Source organism: Cervus canadensis, chromosome 28 (assembly GCF_019320065.1).
Source record: "Cervus canadensis isolate Bull #8, Minnesota chromosome 28, ASM1932006v1, whole genome shotgun sequence".
Classification (NCBI taxonomy): Eukaryota; Metazoa; Chordata; class Mammalia; order Artiodactyla; family Cervidae; genus Cervus; species Cervus canadensis.
In genome coordinates, this window is record NC_057413.1 from 51,342,444 (window position 1) to 51,369,024 (window position 26,581).

The window sequence follows — 26,581 nt, forward strand, 5'->3', positions numbered from 1 at the left end:
CACAACCCCCCTCTTACTGTAATTCAACTTCTATAACTTCTATCCTGGCACAGCCATTTGCCATCCATGTTGCCCTGCTCACATGATCTCACCTCTCTCTGTGCCTTCGTTTAAGCAGCTATAAAACAGGGATAATAATATTCCTCCCTCTCAAGCTTATTGTGAAGATTACATGAGATTAAACACAAAACAGATACATGTATATTTATGGCTGAGTCCCTTTGCTGTTCGCCTGAAACCGTCACAGCGTTATTTTTTAATTGGCTCCATCCCAACACAAAATTTAAAAGCTATTAAAAATAAATAAAAAATAAATGCAGAGCAGAGCTTGACACATCGTGAGCACATACACATGTTGCTTCTTCTTTTCTGATTTCTTACCATCGCCGTCAGCATCATTATTATCACTACCGCTATTGAAAGGAATAGACACTTGCTTTAAGAAATCCTGCTGCAGATTTTTTAGGAAACTCTGGAAGCAAGGATGAATCAAAGGGCTTAGTTCTTCTGGGCTCTATGTTCAGGGCTGGAATTCAGGTGAGCCCAAAGTGATGGCAGTGAAATGTCATGGAAGGGAAATGTCACTTCCTAGAGTGTCTTCACCTGCTGCTTTGTTATCTCATCCCAAAGTAGCACCAACAATACGTGTAAGCAACTTCCAGTAAGTGCCTACAGTGTATTATGAAAAAAAACCAGGGTGCTTTAAGGCTTTCCTGAAAACTGACAATCAAACTCTCTCTCACTTTGCCTCTGACATAGAATTCTGGGAGGAAGAAATGAAGAACTTAACCTCACAAGGTTTGATTAGGATTGCAGGTAATTTTCAAGGCTGTTATGGGGCTGTAGAAATGGACTAGGAACCAAAGTCCTAAAAGTGCCCAATACCCCTTTAGTATCATCACAATGCTTGGCAAGTCACTTGACCTGTCCAAGCCCAAGTTTCCTCATCCCTTCATTCTGTCTGCCCAGACACCTCACGTCACTGGATGGGGACCAGATCAAAGTTCTTTGTAAACTGACAAATACTGCATTATATATATATATATATATGTGTGTGTGTATATATATATATATAATCACATTGTTATAGTTTCTAAGTCATGGCTACAAAGCTGTCTGAAATGGACACTTCCCATTTTGTTTCTGATTAACCTTCAGACTTCAGTGACTGAATCTAAAAATACAAGAACAAGCATAAAATTTGACTGGAAACTGGGGAAGAAAATGCCTTTTCTCTAGAATATTTCACCAGTGATTTTTTTATAAGAAAGTAAACATGGTCCATCAATGTATTTAAAGTGATTTCATGACATTTCCTTATTCCAATTCAGATAATTGGAAATGTCACATGCATAATGCTAACTTATGAAAAAGGAAACCACAGTTTGTGGCAGTGAGAAGCTAGTACAACTGACAAAATTTCTGACACAAAACTAATCTTCTACATTTATGAAGCGATTCCTTTAAATCAAACCGTACAGAAATAAATCTCTCCATTTAATTGAAGATAAAAGATGGTGGTCATGAAGCTGCTGAAAGTTCCTTATTTTATTTCCAGATTTTTAAATCAGAAAATTCCATTGAATATCATTTCTTTGCTGACATTGAGCTCTGAATGTCGATTTACTAAAAAAAAAATAAAATAAAATTATCCTTGATTTTAGGATTCCCTGCTTTGTTCAACTGATGAAAACTGAGTTAGCATGATGTCATGTGAGGATTCTCTAGTATAGGAAAATACATAGTGGCCTAAAAGAGGAAAAAAGAGAATAAGAATTATTGCTGTTATGTTGGAACAAGCATAAGATCAAAATTAGAGTAAGCCTATGCAATTCTTTACAATTCTGACAGTTTCATGAATAACTTAGTGTAGACCCGCATTTTATTAATGCCATCGAAGCTTACATCTCTCAGATTTCTCTCATTTGAGAAGAGAAACCCCACATTTTCAGATCCTGGGGAGTGAGATAAAGGTTTGAGACCACTGAAGGTTACTGCTGGAAGGAACCTTAGTGGTCTCTTAGTTTTTCATTTTACTGATAATGAATCAATGTCCAAAAAGGTAAAGAGATTTATTAAAAGCCCTCAGGCTGATTTTGGTGTACTTTTTGTCATGTATAGCTACGCATTCCTTTATTTTAACCCGAAGACCTTTAATTACACAAATAACGTATTATCCCCCAACGCTGCCCACAAAAGCCCTCAGACTGGTTGATGGCAGTGATAACAAGACCCAAAGCTTTTGGATGACCACATTGAGCATTTGGGGTGGGAAATGCTTTTTCAAGTTAAGACACCTGAACTTTATCTGAAATTCAAGGAATTTTGATCAGAATCTAAAGTGAATTACCCATGACAGATTCATATTCTTTCTTCCTACCCTTTGGAAACTTTGGTCTGTTTTTACTCACCTTTCGGTTGGAATGGGTTGAAAGTCTTTTCGAATCTGAGTTTGACAGATGAATCTGATAACTTCTGCTGCACCAAAGAAAACCAAGTCACTTAGGCATTCAAAGTATTCTTTCACGTGCTTCCTTATTCCTTCACATTCCCTCAGGAGATTACAAATACTCATCTTTTCTTCTGCCAAATGTGCTTTGAAGATGAAAATCTCATTTCTGTCACCTACTCAGGAGACAAAAATCTCATTTTTGTCACCTAATTTGAAAGTGAAACTGCTGCTGCTGCTAAGTCGCTTCAGCCGTGTCCGACTCTGTGCAACCCCATAGACTGGCAGCCCACCAGGCTCCTCCATCCATGGGATTTTCCAGGCAAGGGGTACTGGAGTGGGTTGCCATTGCCTTCTCCAGAAAGTGAAACTGGAGGAGTACAAGCGGAGAAGATGTGAAGCCCTCACTGACCACAGCTGCCTTCTGAAAAGTGAACACTTTATGTTAGAAACAGGGAGAAAAAAAAACACTGTTGGGCATCTTTACTTTGGGGTTTGTTTTATTTTACTTTTGAGTGTTTTTCTTTCTTTGATTATCCAATGAGGAAAATTCTGACTCCCTGTTTTGTAGGATGGGGGGGGGGTGTCCTGTCTTACTTTACTAAAGGTTTATCTTTAATGCAGTCACACAGGCTGTAACTCCTTCTTTTTTTTTTAAATTTACTTTTAATTGGAGGATATATTATAAAATACTGTGCTGGTTTCTGCCATACATCAACCTGAAATCAGCCATAGGTATACCTAACATACACATGTCTCTTCCCTCTTGAGCCTCCCTCCCACTCCATCCCACCCCTCTAGTCTGTCACAGAGCACTGGGTTTGGGCTCCCTGGATCATATAGCAAATTTCCACTGGCTTTCTATTTTACATATGGCAATGTGTATGTTTCAATGCTACTGTCTCAATTCATCCCACCCTTTCCTTCCCCTACTGTGTCCACGAGTCTATTCTCTACATCTGTGTCTCCATCGTTGCCTACAAATACGCTCATCAGTACCACCTTTCTAGATTCCATATATACTTGTTAATATTTGATATTTGTTTTTCTCTTTCTGACTTACTTCACTCTGTATAATAGGTTCTAGGTTCATCCACCTCATTAGAACTGACTCAAACGTGTTCTTTTCTGGTGAATAATATTCCATTGTGACATTGTGAAAAAGACACTTACTCCTTGGCAGAAAAGTTATGACCAACCTAGACAGCGTATTAAAAAGCAGAGACATTACTTTGCCAATGAAGGTCTGTCTAGTCAAGGCTATGGTTTTTCCAGTAGTCATGTATGGATATGAAAGTTGGACTATAAAGAAAGCTGAGCACAGAAGAATTGATGCTTTTGAACCATGGTGTTGGAGAAGACTCTTGAGAGTCCCTGGGACTGCAAGGAGATCCAACCAGTCCATCCTAAAGGAGATCAGTCCTGAATATTCATTGGAAGGACTGATGTTGAAGCTGAAACTCCAATACTTTGGCCACCTGATGCAAAGAACTGACTCATTGGAAAAGACCCTGATGCTGGGAAAGATTGAAGGCAGGAGAAGGGGACAACAGAGAATGAGATGGTTGGATGGCATCACCGACGCAATGGATATGAGTTTGAGTAAATTCCAGAAGTTGGTGATGGACACGGAGGCCTGGCGTGCTGTAGTCCATGGGGTCGCAAAGAGTCAGACACAACTGAGTGACTGAACTGACTGAATAATCCATTGTACATATGTACCACACATTCTTTATCCATTCATCTGTTGATTGACATCTAGATTGCTTCCGGGTCCTAGGTATTGTAAATAGTGCTGCGATGAACTTTGGGGTACATTTGTCTTTTTCAATTATGGTTTTCTCAGCTCACTAGTGGGATTGTTCAGTCATATGGTAGTTTTGAAAAGTGAAAGTGTTAGTCACTCAGTCATATCTGACTCTTTGTGACCCCATGGAGTATAGCATGCCAGGTTCCTCTGTCCATGGCATTCTCTAGGCAAGAATACTGGAGTGGGTTGCCATTCGCTTCTTCAGGGGATCTTTCTGACCCAAGGATGGAACCTAGGTGTCCCGTATTGGCAGGCAAATTTTTTAGTTTGAGCCACAGTGGAAGCCATGGTAGTTTTATTCTTAGTTTTTAAAGGAATCTCCATACTGTTCTCCATAGTGACTGTATTAATTTGCATTCCCACCAACAATGCAAGAGAATTCCCTTTTCTCTACACCTTCTCCAGCATTTATTGTTTGTAGATTTTTTGATGATGGCCATTCTGTCTGGTGTGAGATGGTACCGCATTGTAGTTTTGATTTGCATTTCTCTAATAATGAACCTTCTTTTCTTAATAGTAGAGAATGATTCATTAATTTCACATTTTCTGGCTCAAGGCATTTTAATTCTTCAAGACATACAATTAAAATCACAGAGCATTAGAACTTCTGCTTTGAGTAACTAGTCCAACACTGAATTTTTACAGTTTGAGAACATGAGACCAAAAGGTACTAAGTGACTTTCCTATGATCACACAATCAGTTGGTTACAGAGTCAGAAATACAGGGCAGGTCTCTCAATTCCTGAGTCATGGGTCCTAATTCACAGCACTCTCCAATGAAATGCAGACCCAGGAAAATCACTTCAACGCCAAAAGCGAATTGCCTCATTGTTTCTTTATTTCAAAAGTTTGTATTATCCCATATTAAAAAGAACTCTAAATATCTATGTATTTTCTTCATGCATTTAGGTCAATTGATTTTTATCAAACACAGAAATTTCTGCTTTAGAATCCTTTCTGAAAGACCTTCCATGTCTTACTGAAAGACAAAAGTATGAGGTAATGTCAAAAATACTAAATAGGGAGGCAAGTACTTTTGTTTCTAACTATATGGTTCCTTACACGGATTGCACATTTGTGGCAAAGAAAACAGAAATCCTGTCTCCATACAAACTTGGCAGTTTGTGGACTAAAGAGCTAAAATTGCAAGGGACAAAGTTAGTTATACCAGCGTAAGAGAGAAAATTCAAAGGAAGAATTTTTTATATTAGAAGTTAATGAAGACTTTCCACTCTGCTTTTCTAGAGTAGGAAAAGGGGTCTATAGGAGATCCAGAAAGTTAGGCAGAGAGAAAGACGCCATTGATTCTAGATGTTGGGAGACAAGTCAGACTACAGCAAGTGATACGCTTCAAATGAATTTGCTCGCAAGAACACTGCAGACCCCCATGCCTGAGCATCTTTGAAGCTTTCCACACATTTGCATTCATTCATTCACTCACTCATTCACTCACTCACTCACTGAAAAACTTTCTGGTGAATAGTGAGTGTATGCTGGACATCGTGCCAGATACCAGGAATATAATGGCAACAGAAACTAAATGGGTTTACACAAAACTGGGCCTGTTGTGGGACTGTGTAAAAAGTACAAAACTTCACAAACTGCCTCCATGGTAGCAGGAGATAATTACCTTTGATGCCTGGTCCCAGCAGCTTAAAGGAGACAACTTGTTGAGCAGCAGCTGTCGCAGCTATAGGGCAAAAAATAAATATTGAGGAGCTACCCATATGCAGTCACACATAGATATATCAAGAACAAAACTAGTAAAATTGTTATTTAGTAATAGTATTTCCCAGCGGTATTTAATAGACTGTAAGCATAGGGATCTGATGAAAGGATTTTTCTTTTATGTCTTTTCTTATAAACAAATCTAGAATGAAACAAAGAATGACAGTACCAAAAGCTATAATAATTCAGATTCTAGACATTAGTAACTGGCAATAATTGCTAACTTGAAGTTTATCTTTGAAGTGAAGAGTCTCCTCACTGACTAAATGGTGAAAACCACAGAATTATTTATTTTTATTTAATTATTTCCTTACAATCCTTCCAATCCAGAAGAAAGCAAATTACTTCTTTGTAAACAGGAGTTTGAGGGCATGTACAACAACAATTATAATATTTATAAAATATCCTTATCTTCTTATTAAAACAAAGGCTACATTTATTAGCTTACTATCTTTACTTCTCTCGGCAGAATTGCTAAAAGCTTGGAAAAATAACGAAAGTAGTATAAGTTTTTTTCTATTATCTTTTACTTGCATTAGCCATCCTTCATTAAGAATTTTATTTCATGTTAGAGGCTACAAAATATTTACTATATAAAATTCTAGAAACATAGAAATAAATAGGCTTTTCAAACATAAGGGAAGTTTTTTTTGCTGGCTAATTATGCCAAGTCAAAATTTGAAAGTAAAATCAAGTTTCCCCCTTTTTTCTACAATGGTCACATTATATGTTGTGGTTGATTCACTATAGCTCCATTATCAGCAAAGATCGTTTAGTTTCTTTGTATCCTGACTGAACCTGCCTTTTGTAAAATTATAGAACTTTTTTATGAAAGTACCCATGGTCTAACCTCTTATATATGAATAAGGATCTTAGAACTGAAGGGGAGGGATTAGATTCCTGGATTAAAGGAGGAAGAGAGAAATGAATATACATACCTTACTATCCAAGAGAATTCCAAAACATAAGATGAAAAGACCCTTTAAATGAAGGAATAAAGCACATATATTATCTCTTCCATTTCCAGAAAGAAAGTTTTTATATTATCATTATTCTACTATATCCTCCAACATTGAAATTATTTCCTTGTCTGTCCCCCTATTGGCTGTGGGTTCCCTGAAGAGAAGGATACTATGAAACCTCCACAGTGCCTGGGTTAACACAAAGTACTCAAACATTTTTGTTGTTGTTACTAATTAAATTATTGAGTAAATAAAGTTTGAAACACATGTGGAGCTTCATGTTCCCCTTTGTGTCATCCTAAACCCCAAATAAAGAACTTCCATTTGCTTCTGTGTCTTAGGCTTTCTTTAGACATTAAACAAACGCCAACTGAGCATCTTATGACTGAAACCCTCCTCCTGGTTGGAGCACCCTCAGTTGGTGCCTATTCAGATAGCATGTCACCAAGGGCCCTGGATGAAAGCTCCCTACACCTGTCCCCATGAGGTGTGTGCTCTCCATGACAGTCTTTGGGTCACCACCTAAATGTACCCCAGTTTGCTGAAGTAGGTGGAGAACCACCTGCTTTCTGGAGGCATTTACTGAGCACTTACTCTGTGCCAGGCACAGTGCTAAGTACTGAATGATCTCATTGAACCCTTGTATTTACTCTAAGATACAGGTAATAATTGGGTTTCCCAGGTGGCAGAGTGGTAAACAATCCACCTGCCAATTCAGGAGACGTAGGAGACCTGGGTTCCACCCCTGGGTGGGGAAGACTCCCTGGGTAGGAAATGGCAACCCACTCCAGTATTCTCGCCTGGTGAATCCCATGGACAGAGGAGGCTGGCAGGTTACAGTCCACGGGGTCTCAAGAGTCAGACACGACTGAGCACCACCACCAGAGCACACAGATAATAATATTATCCCTGTTCACCAGATAAAAGAATTGAGGATAGAAAAATTAAATAACTTGTTAGCAGTCACACAGTTGGATAACATGATATATTTGAGTCCAGAGCTATTTAACTCCAGAGCACAAACCTTTAACCACCACTACCCTGAGACATTGTCCAGGGTAGGAGACCCAGCCAATGTTCCTTGAACCAGGCTTGAGGACTCTTTTCCAGATTCTCCAAATCTAAGGAATATTTTGCCCTCCTACTCACTGAACACTCCCTGATCATGGCGTATAAAACCTGTGCTTGGCAGCAGAGGTCCGCAAACCTTTTCTGTAAAGAGTCCGAGAGTAAATATTTCTGGTTTTGCAGGTCATCCAGATTCTTACAACTGCTCAGCTCTGTCCGTGTAAGGGAAACAGTCACAGACCCTGTGTAAATGAACTGGCGTGGCTGTGGTCCCATGAAACTTTATTTACAAAAACAGCGCTGCCTGCAGTTGGCCAGGCTCTGCTCTGTGGCACACTAGGGACTTCCTTGGCACCATTCAGACTCAAAAAGTATTCTTGATTTATTTCCCTTTCCCTGAGTGCCTTCATAGAGATCAGCACAAGATGAAGACGACTGAGTCAACAGCAAGGGAGGTGAGTGCTAGCTACGTGAATTCGAACTTGTAAAACCCTGGAATGGATTACTGAAGAAGCCTAATATTCTGCCTCAGTATGAGAATAACTATTGGGGAAAAAATGGATCTTTTTCTTCTGTTCACTGTTGCAGGCAGTTTTGTTTGGAATAGTCCTGCTGGAGGCAAGGAGATGAGATCATCTCCAGAGTGGCCTCCCCATCCTCAATTCTCTACACTCCAGTTACCTGATTATACAATAGGTTATTCTCATTGTTCTTACCTGGAATGCATTGAGAAATGCAAAAATAATGTGCCAAGACAGATTCTGGCTGTCCACCATTGTTGCTATGCCGAAACCCCAGGTGAGCCCCAGAAGAGGGGTCAGGATGAGGAGGCTCCTCCCTATGCGCATGACAGTGACCTTGTTGTCCTGGGCCAGCCTTTCTCCAATAGCTGGCCTCCAGAGCTTCGTGAGAACTAATAGCACCACCGCCAAATTTACAGCCACAACAGTCAGGGCAGGAACCGCAAAGGCCAAGAGAGGCTTGCTCCCATTGGACCAGTTAAGCCAACATGCATCCTTCCTTTTGTAGCCATTGCTGGGCTGCGTGACCGCAATGGTGACGATGGATATAATGAGAGGGCACCCGTAGCCCAAGCAGAACCCAACAGCCACCATCAAAGGTGTGGCCATGTGATGGAACACGAAGATCACCCGATATGCCAGCAGGAACCCGAGCAGAAGCATCCAGAAGAACAAGGAGAGGTAGAAAAAGTGTGCAAAGAATACGGCAGCTGTGCAGATGCCAGAAGAATTTGCCGTGGAGTCCACCGTGGCGGCGACAATAAACCAGACGTCTGCAATCAGGAGGCACAGAGCTATGTTCACTATGCAGATGTGACGGCTGTGTGAGGTTTGGTTTTTGTTGACCCGCTTCCAAAACAGACCTTCGATGGTCAGGCATAAGATGAGACTTCCGATGGAGACCCCCAGCCCCACAAAGGTGATCCATTTCACAATGGGAACGATGGCAGGGGGGACAATGGGGGACATCAGCACGGAGAAGGAGGTCAGGTGAGTACAGAGGCATGTCACCGAGTTTGCAGTTTCGTTCTCTAGGTGGCAGCCGGTATCTCTCCACTGCAAATGACTGAAATCCCAAAACACACAATGAGGTTGGCTTAGATTCAATTTCATCTTAGAAAAAGTCAGGGAAATTTCATCGATGGAAGAGTTTGGGATAATAACGGATATCAGGGGCCCATTAACCTGAGCATTTGTATTTTTGGCAATGGGTAGAATGTTCCCCAGGGTCAAAGAGGTCATGCTGATGATAGTATATGGAAAGTGCTTCTTGAATTGTCCTGGGCCAATAAACACATGGCCTGTGATGGGACTGGGGGTATTTTGGCGGGGAAATTCAGTCTCATAATTGTAACTTTGATTGCTGAGATTTGCAGATACTGGAATCCCTTTCCAGTTAATGAAGTCTCGAGAAAAATTCAGAGGCAGAGCTGTTGAAGGTACCAGAGCGCTGATGTTTTCCAGTGATGCTAGTAACTGGGAACTGGCATCCTTTTCTTTCTGCAGTAACACTGTCCAGTTGGTTAGCGAAGCTGAATTAAGGATGTGATCAGCTATATTGATGACATTCTGAAATACAAGGATGAAAGTCAATTTGGATTTTGAGTAAACTGGTCAGAGGACTATGGATGGATAGTCACTAATCTTAAGCTCAAGAAAATTGCCCAGAGAATTGGCTCAGTCGAGGATCACACAGTAAAACTTAGCAGTGAAATACAGCATGGTGCTCCACACAGGGAAAGCTCTGGGCTAAGGAAAAAAGATCCACAGAATCATGTCAGTTCTGGGGTGAACACCTGCCAGGAATTCATAAACCAAACAGGGTTTAGGCATGAAGGAGGAGAATGCTGCAATGGGGGCTGCAAAATGTGCATTTTCTTCCTTCTGAGATAGCAAACAGGACTGCAAGACTCCTCAGGCTGAGGGTCCAAGAGTGAGATGTTCCTTGTAACTACTCTACCATATTATATTTATTTTGCTAACATCAGAAGTTCTAAATTCATGTCACAAATGTTCAAGCTTTAATTCATGTATATTTATGACATTAACAGAGGAAACTAAAAAGCAAAAATTCTTAAACCCTGGACATGCAACAAGGAAGCATTGAATTGAGCTGTGGGTTTTAAGGGTCAGTCTTAATTTAAGACGTTCCTTTTCCAAACATCCCTGAAAGGCAGTGTTTTCTTTACCAGGAGCCTCACTCACTCTCAACGGCTCTGGTCCCCAGGCATCTGCTCTGGGTATCTGTCACTCTAGCTGAGACTCACCCTGAACTCTCTGTGACTCCTGGCTCAAATCCCATAGTGGGTTTCTTTTACTGCTTTCAGCAACCTCTGCCTTCTTTTGGTTTGGGTGTGCAGCTCTATTTTCCCCTTTATTTCATTTTTAACTTTTTTTGTGTGTCATTTTGTTTTACTTGGTCTCATTAATACATAGTCAGGCTTTTTGAAAAAAATAGATCTGAGCATCTTTGTTTCAGGGAGTTTAACTTATTCACATTTAATGTCACTTCTGACATATAATGTTCACCTTATATAGTTAAGGACCATTGTATGATTATGTAACAGTATACATAATATAAAACCCAATTTTGTAAAATATTATATACTTTAACATATAAAATGCACACATCCAAAATTTTTGGAAGGATATTTATTTAACAAATAGTTATTGAGTACCTGCTGTGCGTCCCTTGTCAATCTTCTAGGCACTGAGATAACACCTAAAATGTAAGCAGTGGCCATTCTAGAGTGACAAGATTACATATCGCTTATTTTTCTTTTTGTTTATTTGCATATCTTATAGTGAGCATGTCTTATTTGAGGAATTTTTAAAGTTAATTTTAAAATATCCAAACTAAATCATGAATTCCCCACTCAAGAAATGGAGTTCTTAAAATGCACTAAATTTAATATACTAGAGTCAGAGTTTACAGCCACAGGAAGGAAAAACTGCAGACTCAATATTAAGTATCAGAAAGTTGGCACCTGTGTCATTCAGGGTCAGGCAGGTCAGAGACTTACACCTTTCCTTTAGCCAGGTGCCACCCAGGCGGCCTGCCTGGAGGCAGCTCCCTCTTACTTTGTACACACATAATTGACCCCAGGGGTTTCTTACACATTGCAGAGGAACCAGCAAAGCTCACACAAAGACTGTTACATGGCTCTTTGGTCCTTTTCAACAGCGTCTTATCAACTGGGGCTTCTGCCATTCCTCTGACCATATCGAACATCTAAAGTGAGCCGTTTGAGCTCACGCAGACCTTACCTCCATTGTCAAATTGGACACCGTGAAGCTTTCCTTCAGAGATGAGATTCTGCCCAGAATTGACACCACGGAAGCCAGGTTCCCAGCTGTGGTTGACGGGCTTTGCTGAATGACCATCGCAAGCTTCTGCACCAGAGACGACACAGCCGCCTCAGTGTCAGTGTTGTTGCTGGCGAGCTCACTTAAATTCTAGGAACAGAAATGGTCACATTCTAGGACACAATGTAATGCTTGTGCTTCGTCAGACTTAAATCAGCGTCATGGCCACATATAACTAACTCTTGTATGGTGCGTGATAACCTAGGATAATCATATAACGATGACAGTAACACGGCAGTGGCAGTCATCCAGTGCTTTCTGTTTCCCATACACTGTTCTAAATGCCTCACTGGGGATTCACTGATTTGATTTCGTCCTTACACTACCCTTTAAAAGAGGTACCATGCTTATTTTCATTTTGATTAAGGAAATTAAAATTTGAAGAGTTTCATTAAAAAGCATTTTTACATAAATTCTTACCCTAATTATACAGAACCTGAAGTTCAGTGAGATTCAGTGACTTTCCAAACAGTACCCCGCTAGGAAGCGGAAAGGCATGGTCTGCTTGGCACTAAATGTTATATCCATTTTTATTATGCTGAGAAATCCCTGTAGAGCAGGGGTCCCCAACCTCCAGAATCTAAAGCCTGATTATCTGAGGTGGAGCTGATGTAATACTAATAGAAATAAAGTGCGCAATAAATGTAATGTGCTTAAATCATCCAGAAACCACTCCTCTACCTCCCAGTCCATGAAAAAATTGCCTTCCAAACTGGTCCCTAGGGCCAAAAAGGTTAGGGACCAATGCTATAGAGGATTTAAAGGGATGTATGTGGAGATTTGACTACACTTGGTCACTGGAGTTGGGGTTTTACTTTTTCCTGAAGCCTCAACACTGAGCTAATTTGGAAGGCAGCTAGAAGGGATATTCTCCTTACTCAAAGACTGTCAACCCAGGAACCCAGATCCCTCTGTTTTCCTTTTTACTCTTCTCGTTGACAGAGCTGTTCTCTGCCTCAGGCACCTGGGATCTGCTTGTCCTTATACCCTGGGGTGGCCTAGTCCCAGCTATGGTTATGTCCAGAGCTTGAAGCAAAGAAGGCAAGGAAAAGGATAAGCCCCAGAAGTCATCTGCTCCAGCCTCCCTCCCAAGTTTACAGATGAGAAACTGAGGTCCGGAAAGGGAGCAGTAAACCTTCCCCAGTCCCTTGGTGAATACCATGGTGGGTTCTTTGCTTCTGAAGCAGGGTATCTGTCTGGGACTGAAACCCTGTTCACTATGAAGGTCTGTTTGCAGGATGATATTTGTGAACTGGTCTTGGAGTCCCTTTTCCACACCTGAGTTTTAACTCGTCACCATTTGCTTCCATTTTTCTATTTATCAAGTCTTAAGTACTTGAATCTTCCTGAGAGGTCATATGAAGGTCATAGTCCTAATCAAGTGACCACGTTTCTAGTTCAACACTATTGCTACCTGAGGGACCATTAGGCTCCTAGTCTCTCCTTTTCCAATCTATTGGATGAAATTGGTAAGATGCATGGCCCTAGAGAGCCATTGTAGTTCTCTCATTCTATATGGTTCACCTCTGGCTGACCCACTCCCTACCCCCATTTCTAACACATGACAGCTTCACTTGTACTAAGGTTATGGCTTCGGACTTAACACCTTCACTTAGATCTTCAATTCCCAGGCTTTCTGGATTCAGTTGCTGTTCTGCCATCTATGGTAGCCCTCTACAGCATTGATTCACGCCTCTGCAGCACCCTCCCCCCAAAACCATCCAATCCGACATTTCTGGCATTCTCAGCTGCCACTTAGGCTCACTACTCCTGGCTACACTCCCTGGGTTTCCCAGGGTCTGACATCATCGACATCTGACCAATGAGACAAACTGATACATATTACACGTACAGGAGGGTTCACTGGAGACACCCACTGTGAAACTCAAAACCAGGGCAAGTATGCAAAGTGGAAATGCCTTTTTTTGTTTTACCTTCTTCAGTTCTTCCAGCTCAGAGAGCACACACATCTCCCTGAGGATACGCCACCCAGAGGATTGGCACCTGACCGTGATGCTTCCGATGTAGCCGCGGCTACAGGGAAGAGTGTACTCATCATTCTCAGACCCAAATCCCAAGGCAATGCTGTTACACTGGGCTGGAAAAAAATAGAAATAGAGAAAAGAATAGAAATAGTAGAAGAATGTCTTGACACTCTCTATAAACTATGTATTAATAGCAGTGCTTTAGAATGTTTTGACACTCTCTATATAAACTATATATTAATAGCAATGCTTTAGAAGTCATATTTTCAGAGCCAAGCCTAGGCAAAATTCAGGAGTAGGAGAAGTTTATCTTTGATGTCCAGCTTTACCCCCATCAGTCCCTTTTCCTCTTTCCTGATGTTCTGCCCTCCCCATGTCTGGCCCCCTTTCCCTCCAGGTATGTAATCTAGGCCAACAATATGACTTTAAGTGAGCTATCAAATAGTAAATATTCGCTGAGAACAAGCCAAGGTGTGATCCCTCCCAGAAAATACCTACCCTCTCTAAGGGAATGCTAGAATACCAGATAAGCTTCAAGATACTGTGGGACAAAGTAGGCATGAAAGGGTTAAAAGACAGGTAGTTGCCATTTGGGGGTGACATGTCCCACTCTGTTCCCCTTTAAAAGCTTCTCACATCATGACCAGACACTTAGTTCCCCTTGCACCAGGCCCTTCATAATATGTTCTTACCATGATTGTGACTGGGAGAAGGAAGAACCACAAGGACTATGGTTTTTGTTTCTTTTCCTCACTGCTCTGTCTTAAGTGTCTAAGCACTTTGTACACTTAGTAAATATTTGTTGAATACATGCTGAAAGTGGCAAAAATCTTAGTAAGAGAGATGGAAATTGAATGCAAAGACTTTTTCAAACATTTGAAGAAATGAAGTGGAGTGTGTGGGCCTGCATATTTCTCTGTGTGTTTGTGTATGTGAAAGACCTGAAAAAAATGCATTCTTTCCTGGGTCCCTTGGATTATAATTTAGGAATGTCATCAGCCCCAGGGCTCTTTCAACATGGACACCAGTAAACTATTGCTGAATCATTTCCAACAGAGCCTGCAGTGAATCAGTCTTGCATGACACTTACATTAAGAATAAGAGGTCAGATCACCCATGAGCAAGAGTCTGAAACAGTCAGCTGAAATTGAGTTTCATCCTGGTGGGAGTTGGGGAGGAGGGAACAGCTGCTTGATAAAGTCAGTCTTAGATCAGTTCTGTTTTGGGAACATCTCCAATACACAATCTCCTAATTAGGTTCCCCTAACCTACTTCCCTGGAGCTTCTCAGGTGGCTTAGTGATAAAGAATCCACCTGCTGATGCAGGAGATGCAGGTTCAATCCTTGGTCTGGGAAGATCCCCTGGAGGAGGAAATGGCAGCCCATTTCATTATTCTTGCCTGGAAAATCCCATGGACAGAAGGACCTGGCAGGTTACAGTCCACAGGGTCACAAAGAGTCCCACATGACTGAGTGTCTGAGCCCGTATACAGGCAACCTAATTCTACAGAATCCAGCATTACCTTCTCTGTACACTCTGAAAGAGTCCTCTTCTAGCGCATACAGCTGGCGCAGATATGTCTTAGCCTTCTCAACCATCTGCTCAATGCCCGACAGGAGCTCATATGTGTTGCTGGAACCAACAACTTCATACCCAACAACGATGCTTCCTTCTCTACAGTGATGACGTGGAAAGAAAAATGAGATTTACTTGTTAAGTCTCTCAGAGCTTACTCTGTGGGGGTGACATTAGGTCTGTAGGAATAGATCAAACAGATTTGATTTTTGCCTACATGGAGCTTACATGCTGATGGAGAAGGCAAGGAAAATAGAAAAAAATAACCACTATATATAAATATATATAATTCTAAATTTTGTTAAGTGTTATGAGAGACCAGTTCAGGGATAGAGTTACAGATATAAAAAACAAACATGGTTACCAGGGTTTAACATGGGGGCAAGGATAAATTGGAAGCCTGGAAGTGACATATACACACCACTGTATACAAAATCTTTCCCAGATTTTAGGAAGAGATTGAAGGCTGGAGGAGAAGGGGACAACAGAGGATGAGGTGGTTGGATGGCATCCTGACTTGATGGACATGAGTTTGAGCAAGCTTGGGGAGTCGCTGATGGACAGGGAAGCCTGGCCTGCTCCAGTCCATGGGGTTGCAAAAAGTCAGAAAGGATTGTGTGACTGAACTGAACTGATATATAAAATAGGTAGCTAATAAGCACCTATTGTATAGCACAGGAAAGTCTACTCCATACACTGTAATCACCTATATGGGAAAATAATCTACAAAGGGTGGATAAATGTATGTATAACTAATTCACTTGGTTGTATACTTGAAACTAAGACAACGTTGTAAATCAACTATATCCGATAAAAATTTCAAAATAAAGTTTCTTCATCCAGGTCTTTTAAAAAGCATATTGGGACTTCCCTGGTGGTCCAGTGGTGAAGAGGCCACCCTGCAATGCAGGGGATGCAGTTTCCATCCCTGGTCAGAGAACTAAGATCCCACATGCTGTGGAGCAGCTAAGCCCACGTGCCACAGCTTGAGAATCCATGTGCTGCAGTGAAAGACCCACGTGCTATAGCTAAGATGTGACACAGCCAGAAAAAGTCCCTAAAATAAGCTCGGAGAGCTCTAAGATTTGGGTCTGTACAATGAGGAGAATAGCATCTCTGGAACTGAGATGGGGAAGATGGCGGGAGAAGAATGTGAAAGGTTATGATGGGGGGAGATGGAAGACCCCCATTTTGGACGTGTTACATTTGACATGTCTACTACAAAATCAACTGGAGATGTTAATAGGCATTGGATATTTGAGTCTGGAATTTAGGGGAGAGGCTGAAGTCAAGTAACACATGTAGAACCCACCTGCATACAGATGGTATTTGAAGTTATGAAAGCCAGTGAGATAAATATATATTAATTTAATCCTGCGATTCAGTGAGGGTTAGGCTTAGGGTTATTCTCATTTTATAGGTAAGGGAACAAAGTCCTAAAAAGAAGTTGGGTCAGGCCATAAATTATTAATTGATGGGGACTTCCCTGATGGTCAAATGGCTAAGACTCCAAGTTCCCAACGTAGGGGGCCCGAGTTTGATCCCTGGTTAGGGAACTAGATCCTACATGCTGCAACAAAGAGTTTGCATGCCACAACTAAAATGATTCTGTGGGCCACAACTAAGACCTGGTGTAGCCAAATAAATTAATATTTCTTAAAAGTTATTAACTGATGGATAAGAACCTCTGGCTCTCTTAAGCTCAATTTTTTTTCTTTTTTTTTAGATTAAAAAAAGAAATTACTCCAAAGGTCAAATTCTTAATCACTTCATTGAACTAACATTGAGGTACATTGAACTCACAATAAATAAACCCGAATACCATTTTAGGTTGTAATGGTCACAGTATTGTTTCATTGATACGGCTCTTCTATAGTGTTTGAAAAGTATTTTTCTACTTATTATTTCATTTTATGTAATTGACTTTCAATCAGATTTCAGAGCTATTAATAGTTCTGTTTGACAGATAAATAGAGAGAGTGAGAGATTAAAGTTTACTTTAGATCATATATGTAAAGAGTAAGACCCAAATAGTTGCATTTTATAGACAAATCCACTTCTACTGTGATTTTGTCTATGAATTATTGGAGACAATTTGTAAGATAGATAGATAGAAAATTTGGTGGAATATAAATTAGAAATATAAATAGAAAACCAGGACCAAGGAAAAGAAAAATGTGAATATTGAATACAAAACTGTTGACTACTTTTCAATTTTGTCTGTGAATTCAATAACGACAGAGTCAGAAATAGAAGTTACATGAATTATATAGATGTTGATATAAGAAAAAAGAAGCAGAGTGTTTCCTAGCACTAAATTTTAAAGAATATTATACATGTGAGCCTTTTTGTAAGTATATGAGAAGACTTAAAGGATAATGGTCAAAACAATATATTTGTAACAAATGTTACTGAAAATTTCCTGTAACTATTCTTTAACTATGGAAAAAAAATATAAGAAGCTAAATTCTCTGACCTCTAAGTCACTTCCTCTAGCAGACTAGAAATAGCTGGTAATCAATACACACATGGGTAACTAACCAAATAGCTTTTGAATTAAAGTATAAACAAAAGGATAATTTACTAAATATCTCTCTATTTGCTGTAGACAATGACTACTGGGCTTTGAAGTATGGTGCATACATGATATCTACACAAAAAATTTAATATTTTACCCAAGGAGCCCCTTCTGGGTCCCAGTTATACAACATTACACCCTCTCTGCTGAGGAGCAAACCCATTCCTTCACAACCCACGACCCTCATCCCCACCCCTCGCCCCTTCCTATTCATGCCTTCCTGCTTCTTTCCAAGCTCTGCCCTGCCATCTGGGTTTCTGATTCTAGTTTCTAGATTCTGATTTATGCTTGCAAAAACATTTAAGTGAGAATATAGGCTTTCTTCTTCAGATTTTTTCAAGCATCACAGACTTTTATCCAGCTTTAGCGAGAATCCTACATCAAAGACCAGTTCTGACCTATTTTCTGTCGTGGTCACTTGGAAACAGCACGAGACATCCTACTTGGCTCTGGGGAGGCCCTTCTAAGACCACTGTGGTACTTACCGAAACTGGGTGACTCGAACGGATTCAAAACCCTGGATTTCTTTGTATGCTTCCTTTAGCTTTACAAAGAGAGCAAAGGGCAATGTGTTGATCTTTGTCCCCACACAAGAAAGACATTTGAGCAAAAAAGTGGATGCAGACAATAAACAAACCAACTGAAGCAATGAGCAAAGGAAAGAGACATGGCGGGAGGTAATTGTGTGTTGCAGAAATACTCTTCAAATGAGAGCAGAGAATGAACACTCACACACCTGTGCACACACATACGCTGTAATTTTGAGGTGGCTAATAAAGAACGGAGAAGCAATTTCTTAGATTAGAGGATGAACTGGGTACCAGACAGTATAATAAATTCACCCCAAGCCCATCTTTTCCTTCCCCTAAATAAGCCCTTTATTCCAACAGATGCCTAAACTGAATCTACCTGTGAAGCATTTGTGCATGCCTTCAGTTAGGACCACACCTGAACCACCAGCCTAGACAGAGGTAATTTTATGTGACTTCAGTATCAAGTCCAGAATTTTGGAGAGGAACTCTCTTTAGCTTCTAACAAGAGAGACTTCTTTAAGGAAAAAAATCCCAAATGTTGACAATTGCACTCAGATCATGAAAACTTTCTTTTGACAAATAAAAATCAGAAAATAATCAATAAGGCTTGGTTTAATATTACGCTAATGAATGAGCAAAACCAAGCACTAAAAGAATGAGAAGAGGTCAGCTGCTTAATACTCCTTGAAAGAATATGTTTAAAATATATTCCTTGTGGGCAGAGTAACTGCTATGTAAGAACTAATTGAAAAATGAATGAAGAATATGTGTTAAATAAACATGTTGAATTAGAAACATCTGAACTTATGTTTAACCAATAAGTTCTTATATAATAAGGGGCAAATGCTTACCTGCATTTCAATTCCAGTGGCATATTTGGCGTACATAGCAGAAGATGAGTCCAAAAGGTCTTCTGTAAATTTTTCATTAATTTTGAAAGTACCCCAAACCTCTATGGAAAAAAAGAAATTTACAGAGATGAAAATTACTCACTTGATATAGCATAAAATTACAAGTCTAATTCAGCCCATCTATTTGACAGTGGTACTTCAATTCTTTTTTTATTTTTTTGGTCAATTTCTTTTTATGATGAATGTTCCCCTAAAGTAAGTAATACAGGAAGAAAAATACTTCTCTTTTGTGGCTTTGGAACATAATGGGAAATTGCAGTAATCAAGACTACCTTTTGCTGTTGTTCAGTGGCTAGGTCATGGCTGACTCTTTGATATTCCAAGGACTACAGCACTTCAGTCTTCCTTGGCCTTCACTATCTCCTGGAACTTGCTCGAATTCATGTTCAGTGAGTCAGTGATGCTATCTATCCATCTCATCCTCTGCAGCCCCTTCTCCTTTTGCCTTCAATCTTTCTCAGCATCAGGGACTTTTCCAATGAGACAGCTCTTTGTATCAGGTGGCCAAAGTATTACAGCTTCAGCTTCAGCATCAGTCCTTCCAATGAAAGTTCAAGGTTGATTCCCTAGGATTGATTAGTTTGAACTCCTTGCAGTCCAAAGGACTCTCAAGAGTTTTCTCCAGCAACACAATTTGAAAGCTTCAATTTTTTGGCACTCAGCCTTCTTTGTGGTCCAAATCACACATCTGTACATGACTATTAGAAAAAAACCTAGCTTTGACTATATGGGCCTTTGTCAGCAAAGAGATGTCTCTAGTTTTTAACATACTGTCTAGGTTTGTCATAGCTTTCTTTCCAAGGAGCAAACGTCTTTTAACTTCATGACTGCAGTCACCATCCACAGTGATTTTGGAGCCCAAGAAAATAAAGTCTCTCATTGTTTCCACTTTTTCCCTTTCTATTTGCCATGAAATGATGGGACCAGATGCCATGATCTTAGTTTTTTGAATGCTGAGTTTCAAGCGAGCTTTTTTACTCTCCTCTTTCACCTTTATCAAGAGACTCTAGTTCCTCTCCACTTTCTGCCATAAGAGAAGCATCATCTACGTATCTGAGGTTGTTGATATTTCTCCTGGCAATCTTGATTCCAGCTGGTGATTCATCCAGCCCTGCATTTCACGTGATATACTCTGAATCGAAGTTAAATAAGCATGGACAATATACAGCCTTGACATACTCCTTTCCCAATTTGGAACCAGTCCATTGTTCCATGTCCTGTTCTAACTGTTGATTCTTGACCTGCATACAGGTTTCTCAGGAGACAGGTAAGGAGGTCTAGTATTCCCATTCCTTTGAGAATTTTCCACAGTGTACTGTGATCCACACAGTCAAGGGGTTTAGTGTAGTCAATGAAGTAGATACTTTTCTGAAATTCCCTTGCTTTTCCTATGATCTAACGGATGTTGGCAATTTGACCTCTGGTTCCTTTGCCTTTTTAAAATCCAACTTGAAAAAATGAAATAAAATAAAATAAAATCCAGCTTGTACAGCTGGAAGTTCTCCGTTCACCTACTGCTGAAGCTTAGATTGAAGGATTTTGAGCATTACTTTGCTAGCCAGTGAAACGAGCGCAATTGTACAGTAGAGCAGTTTGAACATTCTCTGGCATTGCCCTTCTTTGGGATTGGAATGAAAACTGACCTTTTCCAGCCCTGCGACCACTGCTAAATTTTCCAAGTTTGCCGGCATGTAGAGTGTAGCACTTTAACAGCGTCATCTTTTAGGATTTGAAATTGCTCAGCTGGAATTCCATCACCTCCACTAACTTTGTTCGTAGTGATGGCACTTAGGTCCCACTTGACTTCACACTGCAGGATGTCTGGCTCTAGGTGAGTGACCACACCATGATGGTTATCTGGGTCATTAAGACCTTTTTGGTATAGTTCTTCTCTGTATTCTTGCCATCTCTGCTTCTGTTAGGTCCATACTGTTTCTGTCCTTTATTGTGCCCATCTTTGCATGGAATGTTCCCTTGGTATCTCTAATTTTCTTGAAGAGATCCCAAGTCTTTCGCATTCTATTATTTCCCTCTATTATTTTGTATTGTAAACTTAAGAAGGCTTTCTTATCTCTCCTTGACCTTCCTTGGAACTCTGCTTCAGATGGGTATATCTTTCCCTTTCTCCTTTACTGAGATGGGGTGCTATTTCTTCCTCCAGTGGCATGGCTCATGACTTCATTGAGTTACATAAGCCCCTCTGCAATGGCAAAGATATGACCGATGAAGGGGATGACCTTATAAGCAGGTAAGCAAGTAAGCACTCATATGTGGTTACAAACAACAGTCACTAGCAATGAAATATATCTCAATTTAGGCACTGAGCTTAAACATTGTCCCTATTGAAAAAAAAATGTTTTTAAAAATCACTATTTGCTAATTCCAACTTAACCCTTGCTTACATATCACTGGTGCCTTTCTGCTCTGGGACAGGCTATTCCCTACCTCTGGATGGACAAATCTTGTGTCTTTCATTCAGGACTTGGTTAAATCCATCTCTTTTGCAAGACCTTCCCTAGGTCCCATATAAAAAGTGTCTTTCTCTCCTTTAAATTCCTACAGTACTTTATCCATACCTCCCTTCCAGCCTTTACACCTACACATCTACCTGTGAACACACCTCATGTGTATACATTCCCACTCTATTTGGGAAAGATCCTTGTGAATGTAATCCCTGTCTGATTCATGTTTATATTCTCCCAAAGATGGATCAGAAATGGACCACTCTTCAAAGAGTAGGATTCCATCAAAATCTATTGAAAATATGACATTGTCTTTTTACATGTGTTAACAATCTGGCCACCGCAAGCAGCTTGCTAATTCATCAACAGCAAGAGAAATGCATTATAGTGACCTCCCAGAATTTGCTCCCGATCTGGGTATAAAGATGGTGCTTAATAATTACATGTTATTTGGGGAGGAAAGGATTAGTCATTTAGGATTAGCAGATGCAAAGTATTATATATAAGATAGATAATCAATAGGTCCTACTGTATAACACAGGGAACTATATCCAATATCCTTTGATAAACCATAATGGAAAAGAATATATGTATATATATGTGTATATATACACATATACATATACATATGTATATGGACTTCCCAGGTGGTGCTAGTGGTAAAGAACACTCCTGCCAGTGTAGGAGACATAGGAAACATGGGTTCACTCTTTGGGTCGGGAAGATCCCCTGGAGGAGGGCATGCAACCCACCCCAGTATTCTTGCCTGGAGAATCCCATGGACAGAGGAGCCTGGCAGGTTACAGTCCATTGGGCTGCAATGAGTCAAACACAACTGAGGCACCTTGGCATGCACAGATGCATACGTGTGTGTGTGTGTGTGTGTGTGTGTGTATCTGAGCCTCTTTGCTGTATAGTAGAAATTAAACACAACATTGTAAATCAACTGTATTTCAATACAGTTTTAAAAATAAATAAGTAACTAAATAAGCATCACCTTAACCTGAATTGCTGTGGTCCTGGGAAAGGGACCGAGGGATACCCAGGGAAGCTGGGCTATTTCAGGCCCTCCTTTACTCTTTGCTCCACTCTACTAAACTCTGGAGCTTCAAGATAACTGGACTAGTCACTGGGGACATTTCCTGAAGTCATTTGGTCTGTTGGGGGCCCACATCATCCGGGTCACCATAGCATACACTGAACATCAACCTAAGCTGGCAGTAGCTCCTTCAGAATCCACTGGTTTCCTAAGCTAGACTTTCAACTTCCGTTTAGTTTTGGCAGTTCATTCAGTACACATATTTGTTGGCAATTTAGAGCATTTCTTTCACTGTAATTACTAGATAACCCTCCCTGTTTCACACCTCTGAATTTTTATTTTCTGGAAATTGATGTTGGCCCAAGAAGTGGAAAGAAAACATTATTTACTCAGGCTGTTCCCTGATTTGGAATCCCAGGGAATCTCCCTAAATTTCAGAAGAATCATAGAATTGTCGAGGTGAAGTAGATGTACCTCCAGGATAAACTGGCACCCAAACACCAACTTGCATATCTGAATTTTCTGCACTTCCAAATTTCTCAGTGTGTCCAGCCAAGCCTAATGATGACGGTACGTCATCACTGCTTTTCCATCTCCCTGTAAACACTAGCTCTCCTCTGGGAGGCAAAGAGAAACATCGGGATGCAGATCTAGGAGTCCTTTTCCTCTCTGTCACTTGTGGAGGTGGGAGGCGCCCTGGGCTCCCCTCTGGGTATCCATAGGTGCTTACTTGTTCTCTCACAGAAATAGACGCTCTGGGTGAGGTTGCTGGGATGACAGTCACAGCTCTGGAGTGATCCTGCCTTGAGAAGGGAGCAATTCTGGGGGTCGAGGCACTGGGGAGGAAACCAAGAGTAGCTGTCTTCACAGGCACAGCGCAGGACCCCGTTCTGGTAGCCACAGTCTGCAGGAAAAACAGAGCTTGGTCTCACCGGGCCTTTTTCATAAACTGGCTATAGCTGAGTTCTCATCCTTGGCTTTGACACAGAATATGAACCAAAAGCTAGAGGTATCTCTCTCCAAAAGCTAAACCAAAATGGAAACAAGCATGTTTAAAGTTAAGGAAACATCTTGCTCCATAGATACTGAGGTTGGATCAGAAAGCCAGCAAACAACAATCAAATATCTTGAGAAGTGAAAGTGAAAGTGTTTGTTGCTCAGTCGTGTCCAACTCTTTTTGACCCTATAGACTGTTGCCCACCAGGCTCCTCTGTCCATGGAATTCTCCAGGCAAGAATACTGGAGTGGGTAGCTGTTCCCTTCCCCAGGGGATCTTCTCAACCCAGGGATCAAACCCAGGTCTCCCACATTTCAGACAGATCCTTTACCATTTGAGCCACTAGCATCCAAAAGACGGATGTATGTTCCATTGATATCCTTTGAATGGAGAAAGAAGCAGAAGAAGGTTTGACAACCTGAGAGTTATTCGAAGGATTCTAGAAGGTATTTGTCCACTGTCTTACTGGAGGCTCTCATCAGCCTAGCATCACTCCCCCAAAGTCCTTGTTAGCCATATGGCAAAGACAGAGAGACCTTTCTGTTGAGAGTTATAAGGAAAAATTCTACTAACCAAACCTGTATGTTTCTATTTGACCTAAAACTCCCACCAAAAATCTTTCCTTTTTAACAGACCAAAAAAAAAAAAAAAAAAAACTGGGACAAAGTCACCAGACAGTGTTGTGAAATTACACACGACTGTGCACAGTAAGTGGTTCTCAGACTTGATCGTGCATCAAAATCTTCTGGGAGGGGTCTCATTCCAAAGTTTATGAGGCAATGTCTGGGATCTGCATTTTTTTTTTTACATTCCCTGTTGCTGCTGCTGCTACTGCCAGTCTGGGTACCACACCCTGAGAACTCTTGTTTTAGATAAATTTCTTAATTTCTCCTAACCCCACTGTGGTGGTTGTTAGTGGGGCTTCCCAGGTGGCTCAGTGGTAAAGAGTCCTCCTGTCAAGCAGGAGATGTGAGTTCCATCCCTGGGTTGGAAGATTCCCCTGGAGAAGGAAAGGGCAACCCACTCCAGTATTCTTGCCTGGAGAATGCCATGGACAGAGGATCCTGGCAGGCTACATCCATGGGGTCACAAAGAGTTGGACACAACTTAGCAACTAAACAGCCTTCTTTCCAGCCATAGCTATTGTGGGAGTGACAGATTCCACAGGATAGCCTAAGCTTTACCCGACTCAGGCATCACATTCCCCGTTTCTCCTCCCAGTCAACAGAGACGGACTCACACGTGGTGGCCTTTGCTCTGATGATCTTCACTGGCTGAGGTAATAAAAATGAATAAGGGACCCAAAACTTCAGAAATTTCGTCAGCTCTCTTTTCTCCTTGGAATTTCGATAGTGCACCTGAAGCAGCAACTCGTATTCCTGGATTGAGCCTAGAGAAGAGGAGAGACAGTCAGAGGCATCCTTTCTCGGGCTGGGAGGGAGATACTGCCGGGCAAGTGATCACAGAAGAGAGGTCAGGTTCAGCGTGGGGCTCACGGACGCTGCTTGGTATTCACTTCCGCTCATGCAGTCATGGACTAAAAATAGGCCTCCAGAGTTAAGCATGCAGACCGCCCACACAGGCCCAAGACACATCTCTTCTCTGACTTCTGCCAGACTAGCTGCCCCATGCTCGCCAATCCAGCTCAGCTCTGACGTCCTGATTCTCCCTACTTCTCAGGTCACATCCAGAGTCAAGCTTCTGGGTCAAGACTGAAGGGACAAGAGGTGAGGAGCTCTTAGTCACTCTCCCCTCCCGCTCCCTCAGCTCTGATCTTCTGAAAGCACCTCTGATACTAAACCCCCAGTCCGGACTTCTCTGGTGGTCCAGTGGTTAAGACTTCACCTTCCAATGCAGGAGGCGTGGTTTCAATCCCTGGTCGGGGAGCTGAGATCCCAGAAAACCAAAAAAAAAAAACAGAAGCAGCAATAATATGTATACCTATGGCTGATTCATGTTGATGTTTCACAGAAATCAACACAATTCTGTAAAGTAGTTATCCTTCAATTAATAAATTTGAAATTAAATAAAAGAAGTAATATTGTAAATTTAATAAAGACTTTAAAAATGATCCACAAAAGAAAAATCTTCAATAAATAAATAAATAAATAAAACCCCCAGTCCCCTCTTTCCTCTCCAAAGAGCCTTTCCCTCTCACACACAAATGTTCCACTAGTTAGCTGAGTCTGATACTGAGATGAAACGCAAAAGTAAAACCAAAGCAAACCTTACTTGAACCTTAGCGCACTCTCACCTCCACCTTATCGTTTCTGAACAGCACCTCTCGTTTCCTTAAGGAGAGGCCATTAGGTGCTTTGGGCTGGTGTAGAAGAGGAACCCCATCCAGAATTTACTTAGACACATTCATATGAAATTTGGCATCAAATTCCATGGGGTCTTAATAGCCTCCCAAGGTCCTCTGTGGACCCCAGACTGAGATCGTCAAGGACTTCAGAGACAAAGAGGCAAAAGGTGAATATCTTTTTCCCCTGAGTCTCATTTCATTGCCATTGCAAAGAAACCTCTAAGAATCCCGTAGATTTCTCAGGACACCACCGTGCTTTCTATGGGCACAGATGAGATGGGGAGGGCTCCT

General features: G+C 41.0%; 1 protein-coding gene across 6 annotated transcripts in view; it reads right to left on the reverse strand.

Annotated features, from left to right (window-relative positions):
- Nucleotides 1–1,525: 1,525 nt before the first annotated feature.
- The window catches only part of ADGRF1 (adhesion G protein-coupled receptor F1), a 53,105-nt gene continuing 28,049 nt past the window's right edge, over nt 1,526–26,581 (reverse strand). For 5 of the 6 annotated variants that reach the window (XM_043450010.1, XM_043450009.1, XM_043450012.1 and 2 more), the window contains 12 exons: nt 25,226–25,375; nt 23,719–23,892; nt 19,428–19,528; nt 18,529–18,587; nt 15,413–15,564; nt 13,839–14,002; nt 11,806–11,994; nt 8,734–10,107; nt 6,926–6,967; nt 5,890–5,949; nt 2,412–2,478; nt 1,526–1,749 (listed from right to left, as the gene is read on the reverse strand). In XM_043450010.1, the coding sequence (XP_043305945.1) occupies nt 1,661–1,749; nt 2,412–2,478; nt 5,890–5,949; nt 6,926–6,967; nt 8,734–10,107; nt 11,806–11,994; nt 13,839–14,002; nt 15,413–15,564; nt 18,529–18,587; nt 19,428–19,528; nt 23,719–23,892; nt 25,226–25,375 (2,621 nt within the window). In that variant the 3' untranslated portion in view covers nt 1,526–1,660. The remainder of the gene's footprint in view (nt 1,750–2,411; nt 2,479–5,889; nt 5,950–6,925; nt 6,968–8,733; nt 10,108–11,805; nt 11,995–13,838; nt 14,003–15,412; nt 15,565–18,528; nt 18,588–19,427; nt 19,529–23,718; nt 23,893–25,225; nt 25,376–26,581) is intronic. The other variant, XM_043450014.1, reaches the window with a different exon arrangement.